Consider the following 12,198-nt stretch of genomic DNA (forward strand, 5'->3'; position numbering starts at 1 on the left):
TAATATTTTAATTTCCCTAAGTTTAGGCTTAGGAACTCCATTAAAAATATTAATTATTTTAATAAAATACAATCCGAGTGAAATTTTACCAAACAATTTATGGGTTCTTTAGAACTCATGTGCCTTAGACTCCCCACCAATTTTCAAGGCTAGAGCACTCCCAATGCTACCAAAAAACAACAAGATCTTCTAAAGAGCTCCATCAGTGGCAGCAACAGCGGATCAAAGTAGGTGAAGGAGGAGGAGAATTTGGCCCTCACATCTAAGGGTTCTAGTCAGGGACAAGGAGAGTAGAGGAAGAATAAGTAGGACCTATCAAAGGTCAAGTGTTTCAGATGTGGTGAACTTGGTCACTACAATACCTAGTGTCCTCTCAGGAAGTAGGACACGGAGGAGAAGCAGGACCAGCAAGCAGCTTCAACAGAGATCAATAGTCTTCCTCCAGACTGGAGGAAGACTTCGCTATGTTTGTCGAGATACCTCCACGAATGAGGTGGGGTGACTTGGTGCTGTAGCACCAGAGTGCTACAAATGAGCACGAGCCTTGAGGAGTCCACCTCATGGATCAATACCTTGCTACAGGGGCCCACAGTATTCAGTAGTAGGATGGATCAGTGACAGTTGATGTAGTCAGATGCCAGAGTGACAGTTGCAGAGACTAGTAGCAGTCAGATGTTGGGGAGCACAGTGCATAGATGGCAGCAGTGTAGTTAGCACAATGCAAAGTCAGCAACAGTGAAAATTTTGTAATATTCCTAGGGAAAATTTAGAATAAATATGCAAAGAAAACATAGACAAAAGCCATAAAACAATAAGCACACAATCAGACCAAGAAACTGCACCAAAAACAGAGTTGTTGAGCCATTTTATTGATAAATAAAGGGTGTACAATATGGTGCAACAAGGAATCCACTTGGGCTTGCTCAAGGCAAGCTAGCAAAGCCCCAAGTGATAGATAAGTCACCCCTCTCCAATCTGCTGCTACACTGCTCTAGCTCTGCGCTAAAGATGCCCAGAAATACATTGATGGCTGAATAGAATTGCTGCTAGGGCCCTCTCCGGCGATTAGAAAATTCTGGGAAATTAATCACGGCCTCTCCACCAAATACCCAGAATAACTCACGAAGGATTTCGCCAATGGTTGACCTTGGAAATTCGGCCCTATTTTCCCTCAATGGCTCAACTTTTGGGTGATTCGACCCACCTGTAAATCCTGCTGAAAATGAACTCCAAAATAGCTGCTATCCTCACCAAAATACTTCCCCGACCTTCTCCCCAAGTTTCAACCTCAACCACACCTCACTCCTCAACCTCCCAGAGTGCCTCCCCCAACTCGCTAACCCTGGAACTGCAAGAAAAATGACGTCCCTGCTGACTCTGCCTCTGGGATAAATTCACTTGGCCTTCTGGAGAATTTCCAGACCAAGAACTACTAAATTTATCTCTCTTTCAGCAAAATTGATCTCCCTCTAAAGCCTTTTGCATTGCATCTACGCAACTCCACTGGGAAATACAGCCCTTCTGTTGCTAACTCTTTGGATATGGAAAAACTTTCCTCCATGCTCACTATCCATGCCCCTCTCTATCTTTGCTTCCTTCTCTAGCTTGAACTCTTCTAACTGCTGCCTCTAGAAAATCGAACTCTCCAAAGAAATTGATCTTTGTGTATCTGTTCTCCATCTACCCATCAACTTCTTCTTATAATCTTTTATTGGGACTCCAATGGCCAAGATTAAATCTCAATCGATGGCTAAAATTATTTCCCTATCGATCCATGTGAGTTTCTAGATGATTCACACCTTATTGCAATTAATTATGATTAATTAACCCATTTTCCTAAGTTTAGACCTATGAAATATTTAAAAATAGGCTAACAATCTAATTGAGACACTTCTAGGTGGAATTACCCGAAAAGATTTCTGGGTAATGGAGAATTACTGTGTTTTAGCCTCTCCACAAAATTTCGAGACTAGAACACCTCCGATGCTACAAAAAATAACAAAGAATTCACACTTCAACTTTGGGGGTATATCTGAGAGAAAAAACTCAACTAATTATTCAGTGTTGAAAAGCACGAATAATTAGTTAAGTGAAAAAAACTCCCTAGAGTGGACTCACTTGATAGTAAACTCCCAAGCTACCTAGGCCTGTCACATAGCTTTACTCATCATGTTAGTATCATGTTTACAATATCCCTATAGGGTTGTGGAATCTAAGTACAAAATGAAGAGAGAGAGAGAGAAGGAAGGGGATTAAAATCCCTGATGAAATCTGGAACTCTGAATGATATGGAAGTGTTGGAATGCTCTGAAATGTACTTTTGACATGGAGTCCTCAAAAATTCTTCAAATGCAACTTTAGTGGTCAACACTATTAGTATTAACATCTCTTTCTTCCTTTAATTATTCACCTCATTTTCTCATTCCATTTGTATTTCTACTATACTACAACATTTGTTTTGTTAACACTCACTCTTCATATCACCTTAAGCCTGCATTTCTTAGCCTTAGCAATCATAACTTAGGCAATCCCCCCTGGTTCTTGAGGAGAGTCAGCCTAAAGTGAGGGGAGCAGCTGTTGTGGTGACAGTGGGCAGCCTTATCTGAGTTCCCCTAGGATGCACTTTGTGTTTTAAGACTTTATGACTTTGAGTGCAGGTTTGGGAGATAACAATCAGCATACCTAAAACTGTTTATGAAGCACTGGTAATTAAAAGCTAGAAATAACAATGACGAAGCAAATTTGGTTTAGATGCAAAGTACAGCCCACCAACTTCATTGCATGAAGACACGAGTTGCATGCCCATGTAATCATATCCAGACTGATGATGTATGTGTTTGTGAAGAAGGACATTCATCCCCCAGATTAATAGATAAAAAGTTCTCATAAAAATACTACATATAAATACCTGAGCAAGGAAACCTCCAATTGCTGGACCAATGATCAAACCTACTCCCCATGTAGTATTGACCTAAAAAATATTTAAAGATAAATGTTACTATAATACACAAAACAAGTTGGTTTGTAGCTACTAAAGGATATCAATAAGTACTTTTTGCATCTAAAATTTTTACCATACAACCATGTGAACAAGCATCTGGTGAGTTCAATGAAATATTACATCATAACTAAGGCACAATAAAAAGAAAGAGGGAAAGGTCAATACAACTGATAAGCACAAAGCTTGCTGTTCATCCCTACAGATTTCTGATGCATATGCCTGTGAAACAACCATGTCAAAATGTCAAAAACTACATATGAATGAGATATATTTAATACAGCTATGGCAAACAATTTATCTAGTTCTTAAGTCTGCACACATTAAAATGAATTTTTTGTATTAATGCAAGATTTGTCATTGCATAAAAGAACACATGTTTATCTGCCAATGTTTACTTTTATCTTAGAAATATTATTTTATACGATCTTAATCCTACCACTACACTCCATAAAAGGTCAGCAATCCAAAGTTGATCCTACCTTTACTGTGCCAAGAAGGCCATTGAAATTTCCAAGAAGAAATCTTGTTGACATAGCCATCCATAGATTAATGCTCATTCCAAAAAGAGTATTGAATACAACTCTGCAAAATTCAATGTACCCATTATATGGAAGTGTAAAATGGTCCACTTGTAAGAAGACAATCTTAAACTCTTTTACCTCCTAAAAAAATATTTTTTCAATACACCAACAGCCAAACTATATGATTTCTCATAAAAAATAAACAAGGTTGTGCATATTGTGTTAGAGAATAAAGGGAACAGAGTTAATCCCACTGACACTGAAGAGACACCAATGATCATAACAGGTTTGCGCCCATATTTGTCTGCTGCCATTCCCCAAAGAACAGAAGTCAAAAAGCGGCCACACATGAAGGATGATCCTGCAGACAAACAGAAGCCAAAACAACAACTCTTAAAACCTCATATATGACTTCTAACCAAACTTGGGTGTATAATTCTAAATGCATTTTAAGCCAAAAAAATATAAGCGAGGTTTTTAGAGCTGACCTATACAACCTGCATAATACCCAATATCTTTAGTCTTTCCAATATGGAAATCCCTTACCTGCAGAACAAGCACTTTTCAGAAGGATAGTTTTGGTGAAGCTATTTGACCCTATTTATGCCAAACAAAAATAAAGAATTATGCTTGGGAAAAATGCACTTGATACAATATCTCATGACCTTTATATTCTGTTTTCCTGTTCTCTTTGGGCCATGTTACCCCTCATTTCAGCAGGGGTACCTATATGTGTTTCTTTTTATTTGACAGCACCATTGTAAGCTCAGAGAATGCAAGTCATAGCCTTGTAGGCCACATGATGTTATGTATTGTGTTGTCCTAGGCCTATTATGATTAGACATGCCCAATCTGTTTACACTCCAGTCTTAGGTCCTTTTGTCCTGTATAGGATCGTAAGGCTAAAGGTCGACCTACTTGGACACATGGTTTAGAGGAGCCCTTGGTTTTGTAGGGCTGAATCTTTGTTTGTAGGGTCAGTCCAGCCATACCTTGAATGCACCTATCTCCTATCCACATGGCCATGTGTCATAGACTTTGTATGTATTCTCCGGCCTTGGTATATCATCCATTTTCAGTTCTCAAAATGGCAGTCTCACATTTTTCAATATTTCGCATCCATGGTAGTACACAAATCCCACTGTGCAAGATCTCAGGGATCAAAAGTCAACAAAGGGTCAGATTGTTTATCATAATTTTCACTTGCCATGCCACATGAAAATTTTGTCAAAATATGAAGGCATCAGAGAGATATTGCCAGTCAAAGGTATCCATCCTCCTTTTGTGGCACAAGTGGGCTAAATAAGGCATATCGGGGTCAATACTTGGTCAAATGAGTCAAGTGATATGTCAAAAATCATCTACATTTTTTTTCAAAGCAAACCCATGTGCCCAAATTGGCAAATCAAGTAAACCATTCGAGATCTATGTTAGGTTTTGGTAGCAGTGAACAAATGTTCTAGTTTCTATGGTGTCTATTAGGCTAAGGAACACATTTTATCCAATACCCAAAAGAGGTTTCGCAAGAAAACACCTCAATTAGATTAATTAGCCAATTATTAAAATTTCCCTAAGTCTAACTTAAGAAAACTGGTTAATTAAATCAAATTAATTGAGGAAAATTGATTGAGCTCTAGAGATTTCTAAAAAAGCCATTTGATGGGGTCAAGATGATATCAACCATCGATTTTGATTATATCATGGTCATTGATTGCTCAAAAAGAGATTATAAAAGCAAGTTGATGGGGTTGGAGAGACACACTTGAGCAATTCAACTTACCCAGTTGTAGAGAGAGCAAGGTGTTGATTTGGGGTAGCATCGGATGTGCTCTAGCCACAAAAATTGGTGGAGAGGCTAAGGCACATGATATCACCAATACCCAGAAATGGTTTGGGCAGATTCTAAACAGTTTGGGAGATATTAAAATAATTAATATTTTTAATGGAGTCCCTAAGTCTAAACTTGGGAAAATAAAACATTAATGTAAATTAATATAAAACTGTGTTAGAATGGTCCAAAAAAATGGATCAAACCAGATCTAATCTTAGCCATTTATTAGGGACTTAATCTCGGCTGTTGATTTGTCAACGAGAAAAGTATAAGAGGAGGTTTGAGGGTCACTAGGAGAACACACCAAGAGATCAAGATTTCGACTTTCTGGGGTTGGGTTTGCTGAGAAAGTTGAGAGTGATTGGAGTTGCAACTGAGGGGCAGTGAATATAGAAGCAGAGAGGCGGAGATAGCACCGAGAGGATCAATGCAGTAGTTGGAGAGAGGGACGCAGAAGCAACCAAGGGTTCACGCAGAACCAGCCAGGGCTCACGCAGAGGCAACCAGGAGTTGCGCAGTGCCTCAGAGGGCCAGCGTGGGTGATGCAAAGGGCCAGATGGCTAACGCAGTGCCTCCAGAGGCTGACGCAGGCCAAGCCAGAGTGACGCTGGGCTAACGTTGGGCTAGAGAGAGGCTGACACAGTCCCTAGAGGTTGACGTCGGGGTTTCATGGGGCAAATTTGCGCTGTAAAGTTGTCGGAGTGTTTATCGGGGGTTTCAGCCAGAATATCTGCTTCCGAGTAGAGAGGTGCTACTGCCGAGATTTTTCTCTGTTAGGTGAGCCAGATTTGGCACCCAGATTGTATTCTAAAACTGCTTAATAAATCAAACCCTCAGATAGATGCACCAGTTTTCTTGCATTGGGTTTTCCGGGGACAATAGTCCAAAAACAACGGTGTCACTTGTGTGCTTGTTTCTATTTCCTTCAATTGATGATCTGTAATGTGTTGAACATGTACTTGTATTTATTTCCAGTATTTACATGGTAAATAACTTGTTAATTAACATAACAAGTAGGTAGGAATAAATCAGTAAATTGCATGAAGGGTTTCTAACATGTTAGACTTAGAAATTCCAACATGGTATTGGAGCGTGGTTGCAGATCGCAGGAGAACTGAGGACATCAGTCGAAAAGAGCAGCAACAACAGAAAATAGTTGTCCCGAGTGATAGAAGTTGTTCCTAGCAAAGTAACAGTAAGGAAGGGATGACGCAGTGCCTACATCATCAAGATTGAGCCAGGAAGAGACAACGCAGAGGCTGAGGGAGGCAAAGGCAGGCTCACGCAGAGCCACATAGAGGCCAGGAGGGCTGACGCAGTTGGCTGAGGAGACTAATTTGCCTGTGCCAGGATTGCGCAGAGCCTAGGAGCTCTAACCTTCGGTTTGCTAGGGTTTAGTGTTGGAATTTCTAAGTCTAACCCGTTAGAAACCCTTCATGTACTTTCTAATTTATTCCTACCTACTTGTTCTGTTAATTAACAAGTTATTTACCATGTAAATACTGGAAATAAATACAAGTACATGCTCAACACATTACAGATCATCAACTGAAGGAAACAAAACAAGCACACAAGTGACACCATTGTTTTTGGACCAATGTCTCCAGAAAAACCCAATGCAGGAAAATCGGTGCAACTATTTGAGGGTTTTATTATTATGCAGTTTCTGAATACAATCTGGGTGCCAAAAACGGCTCACCCAACAGAGAATAATCTCGGCAATAGTACCTCTCCTTCGGAGACAGATGCTCCGGCTGAAACCTCAGATAAACACTCCGGCAGCTCCTCAACTCCACTTTTCCCCACGAAAAACCCCAGCGTCAGCCTCTTCTGCCCTCTGTGTCAGCTTTCCCGGCAGTTTCGATTGTTCCCAGCAGTTCCAACTTCTGCCCTCTACGTCAGCTTTCCTGGATGTTCCGGCAGTTCTGGCTTCTGCCCTCTTCGTCAGCTTTCCCAGCAGTTCCGGCTTCTGCCCTTTGCATCAGCTTTCTCAGCGGTTCCGGCTTCTGCGCTCTGCGTCAACTTTCCTGGCAGTTCTAGCTGTTCCCGACAGTTTCGGCTTCTGCCCTCTGTGTCAACTTTCCCAGCTATTGCGTTGATCCTCCTGGCACTATGTCTGCCTATCTGCTTCTGTATTCACTGCCCCTCAACTGCAACTCTGATCACTCTCTCGACTTCCTCAGCAAACACTGCCTCAGAAAGTCGAAATCTTGATCAACTCGGTGTGTTCTCCAAGTGACCCTCAAGCCTCCACTTATACTTTTCTCGTTGAAAAATCAACGACTGAGATTAAGTCCCTAATCAATGGCTAAGATTAGATCTGGCTTGATCCATGACTTTTGGACCATTCTAACACAGTTTTATATTAATTCACATTAATATTTTAATTTCCCTAAGTTTAGACTTAGGGACTCCATTAAAAATATTAATTATTTTAATATCTCCCAAACTTATTAGAATCTGCCCAAACCCTTTCTGGGTATTGGAGATCTCATGTGCCTTAGCCTCTCCACTAAATTTCGTGGCTAGAGAACATCTGATGCTACCCCAAATCAACATTTAGGAGGCTACGGTTAAGTTGCAGAGTGGAATTGGTGGGGTACTGTAGTCAGAACAGTACCTAACAGGGCAAGGCCAAGGTAGAGGGAGTTTCTGCCGAGGTGGATTTCTAGCCAAAGAATCCAGATCAGTGTTGCAGTTGCACAAACGATTGGAGAGGGGCATCTCAACATTGGAAGAAAGGTTTCCAAGAGGAAAATCGAGGCTCAGAGGAGTCATACTGAGAACTTCTAGGAGGGAAGTAGAGGAGCAGCGAAATGGCACTACATGGAGTAAGAGACCAAGACAGACTGGATGGAGCCTCAAACTTCGTAGTCTAGAAGGCCAAAATCTTATCCATACTAGACAGGAATCGTGTCAAGCACTTCGCCTTAAGGATGATAGCTATCCCAGTTGACCCGGTTGATAACGACAGGTACGAGGATGCAATGGCGAGGGCTAAGAGTATCATCCTTGACGGGATCAAGGATCATATAGTACCACATATTGCCAAGAAGAACATGGCACAGGAGATGTGGGAGGCCCTGACCAAGTTGTATCAGCATACTTCCGTGCAGAGGAAGATGCTACTAGAAAATCAACTGTGATCATACTAGATGAAGAAGGGAGAACAGATCGACCCATTCCTCGATCGATTGAAAGAGATCCGGGATTAGCTGACTTCCATAGGGGCAACGCCGGATCCAGAATTGATGGTGAGAACAACCCTGAATGCAGTCTCAGAAGACTGGGAGGTGTTTGTCTAGAGCATACTGGGCAGGGCGACCCTTCTAGATTGGGAGGAAATGTGGGCTGCTCTTTGCCAAGAAGAGATTAGAAGGCTGAGCAAGGTGGGAAGCAGCGGAAAGGGGATCAGAATCAAGAAGGAGGAGGAAGATGTTGCCCTAGCATCTGAGAGAAAGCGGGAGAAACGGAAGAAGAAGGACCTCTCCAAGGTCAAATGCTTCCACTGTGGGGAGCTGGGTCATTATGCGATTCAGTGTCCAAGGAAGAAGAGTAAGGGAGAGGCCTCTGAGACCAAGGCAGCGCAAGCAAGGGCAGAGAAGGAAGTGGAGACAGACGATAATTGTGCCATGAGTGCTCATGTGCCACTTCAGAAGAAGTGGGGAGACATCGCGCTGTAGTCAAGAGGACTACAAGTGATGAGGGGCAGGATCCTCGAGGTACCTATTGTCGCATAGAATGTCTAGGCACTACGACAACGCTCAGATCGAGGGTTGTCACTCTGATCCCCAATCTCTCTATTTAAGTTGTCTCCCTAAGGCTAAGGGGGGTAGACCCTATGGAAAAAATGGAATGAAGAAGAACTAGTTGGGAACCAACCAGTTCGGGAGACACAGCAAGGTGATCAAGTACTTGATTAAGATTTAGCAAGACCTAGAATTTGGTTAATACCAGTGCCTTATGGAGTCAACGATCTTGCTAGGGAAATGAAAACCAAGTAGTCGATTAGCGACTGCTGCTTAGGTGAATGACTATCTTATATGAAATGCAGATCCTAAGACTAATGTGAGATGCACGAATCTTGGTTGATTTTAGTTAAATGCCTACTTAGATTTTGAATCCTTCAATCCTTTCTGTGTTGAGCCTGATTTCGCAGTAACTGGCAGAGAGAAGGTCAGGAGAAGCACACTAAAGTGTGATTAACGATACCTCTCTTGAACTTCTAACATACCCGGTGCCTCTGGCGCTGCAGAGAGTTGTGGCTCTGTAATATCCCTTATCAGGGGAATCCCTCAAACACAAGCAAACTCCAACCAGAGAAACAACAATAGTACAACATACAATAATGTATACATGGAATCAATGTTTTAAAACTCCGACTCCGACTCTAACTCGGTATCGACGCGGCCGGCTCGATTTCAATGACTCGGTCGTTGTAAAAAATACATTAAATATTTATTTTTTATAAAAACACATAATTTTAAAGATTTTCATTCATGTTTCCAAACACATAGCATTAGAATATAGATGGAAGACAACATATGATCAAATTAGGCTCATGAATATATCCATTATATCAAAATGGCACCCAGTGCACTGTCCAATACATACACAATGATGACATAGAGATCAAAACAAAAACACATAACCAAGGAGGCTATAAATGGCCTCTACAACAAAAGTCTATGACCAGTACTACTGGCTACTACTAGAGTTGCCAACATCATCTGGTTCAGTGTTACTTGGGAGCCGGAGCGAAAGTGGGGAGCGAGAGCGAAAACGGGAGTGGGAGTGACATTTTCAGAAGCTCCTGGTTTGGGAGCGAATCCCAGAGGAGTTCGACAACCAATGTCACTAACATCAAGGTACATAGAGGGATTGGTGCTCTTGATTAAATACGAGTTCCATACCCTAATACATGAAAAAATTCAATGGAAACATTGCAATCCTCCAATCTTGAAATCCTGAAAAACTGATAAGTCTGCTGGATTTTGAATGAAATCTAAAATTCTACTTTCTCCATATGAAATCCAATGAGGCCGGAACCACTCTCAAACATCCTGAGTCATTTCATGGTAATGTTAAAAATTTAAGTAAAAGGATGAAAATGAAGATTAAGGAGAATGTCACTTTTACTTTAAGAATTTAACATTACCATGAAATTTGAATAGCATATCAATACTAGGAGAGGGGAATGGACCCCAAATAGCATTTAACTAATTTAGAAAACACCTTGGAGTCCCCAACACTCAACTAACAGTTAATTTTTTTTTTTTTAAATATGAAAAATCGCATTTTTTTTGGGGTTACAGGCCGCATTCATTGACTCGGCCGAGTTATTGCAGAACCGGCCGGGTTGACCGAGTCATGACTGACTTGACTGACTCGGCCTCCCGTTCCGTTTTTTCTGCCGGGTCACAAAAAATCCCAACGACTTGGATCAACTCGGCCGTTTCGGATTCGATTCGGCTGTTTTTTAAAACATTGCATGGAATATAAGCAGATACTCGAAAAATGCGGAGAGAAATACTAAGCCATTTTATTATACTGAGTAATGAAAGAATACAAGAGGTGATTAGAAAGATAGCACCTCGACTTGCATAAGGCAAGTGAAGAAATACACTCAGAATGGTAAGTAAATGGCCTCTCTCTGAACTGCGTCCAAGCCGCTGGAGAACAACTGTGCTGCTGCTATTGCTAGAATCAAATGAGGACTTGGGGCTGTTCCCCTCCTCAGAAAATGATGAAACTCTGGAATCGGCCTTTGCTCAATAAACCCAGAAAATCCCAGAAAGCTTTTCTAAAATAGCTAACCCCCGAAAATCACCCCCTTGGGGATCTCTGCAATCCCTCAAGGCTCTGCGCTACCCCTGAAGAAAATCCTCCAAAACTCTACCTGGAATTCTGCCAAATCCTCCAATATGCAAGGGCTAATCCCTTGCTCAATCTCCAAGCTCAAATCCTCCACATAAACCCAATTCGGAGCTCCTACCAAAGTAACTGCGTCCTCCCCTCTCAAGACTGCGCAGTCATCAAAATGCTCAGCTCCTCCTCAAATCTAGAAATCGCTCCTCCTACAAAATACTGATAAAACTACCTTGCCCGAGCAGGCACTCAAAGTCCTCCGGGGCTAAGGGTGAGATATCCGAATAGAGACACTCGATGCACTAAACAGTGCAACAAACAGGCTAAACAGCCAGCGTGCTCTAGGTCGAAGTGACTAGCTCAAATGCAACATAATCGAATGATCAAAATGAGGAGGCTCCTCTCTCCTTTATAGTGTTGGCCTCTCTCAAAACCCTAAGGCCCACCTCCTCCAACGTAGCCTCTCTCTTGCCACGTGTTCCTTCTCCATCTGCGCAGTCCCTCCAAGTGTCTACGTGGGCCCTTTCTCTACGTGGTCCTTGGGCCCCCTTGGCTCCCCTTTTAAGTTACAACGTTGTGCTACTAGGGAGTGACTTTATTCATAAAGTGAGTTATGTTCCCCTTTCCTCACCTTTTTATTTATAAATAACTATAGAAGGCAAAATTGAGCAAAATCGAATATTCCAATAAGCCATGGCTAATTAGGAATATTACAGGCTTTGACGACTGCAAGGTCACCATTTTAAGTACTATTAAAACAGGCTTCTCAATAAAAGACGGATGGAGATCTATCTGTCTATCAACTAAGCTTATGCTTGGAAGTAAATTTTATCTATGCAGAGCTAACCTATATGCAAATGCACAGGAAGATGGGAAGAAGTTAGATTCGAGGATGGGGAAACACTTGCGTTGCTAAAGCCTTCAATTACCCAAATGAGATGTTCGCTTTATTAGATGAAGACTTAAATGATAAACTC

The 12,198-nt window shown here is 41.6% G+C and overlaps 1 protein-coding gene across 13 annotated transcripts in view; it reads right to left on the reverse strand.

Annotated features, from left to right (window-relative positions):
• The window catches only part of LOC149167293 (protein ZINC INDUCED FACILITATOR 1-like), a 639,590-nt gene that overhangs the window by 450,684 nt on the left and 176,708 nt on the right, over positions 1-12,198 (reverse strand). For all 13 annotated transcript variants that reach the window (XR_016260914.1, XM_089432933.1, XM_089432936.1 and 10 more), the window contains exons 3-7: positions 4,011-4,068; positions 3,781-3,883; positions 3,481-3,583; positions 3,167-3,220; positions 2,909-2,971 (exon numbers count right to left, since the gene is read on the reverse strand). Coding sequence is in view for 12 of the 13 variants with exons in the window: in XM_089432933.1 (XP_089289059.1) it covers positions 2,909-2,971; positions 3,167-3,220; positions 3,481-3,583; positions 3,781-3,883; positions 4,011-4,068 (381 nt within the window). In the remaining variant the exon portion in view is untranslated. The remainder of the gene's footprint in view (positions 1-2,908; positions 2,972-3,166; positions 3,221-3,480; positions 3,584-3,780; positions 3,884-4,010; positions 4,069-12,198) is intronic.

Source organism: Pinus tabuliformis, chromosome 5_1, assembly GCF_031772625.1.
Source record: "Pinus tabuliformis cultivar Carrire ecotype Pingquan chromosome 5_1, CPIR1, whole genome shotgun sequence".
Taxonomy (NCBI): domain Eukaryota; kingdom Viridiplantae; phylum Streptophyta; class Pinopsida; order Pinales; family Pinaceae; genus Pinus; species Pinus tabuliformis.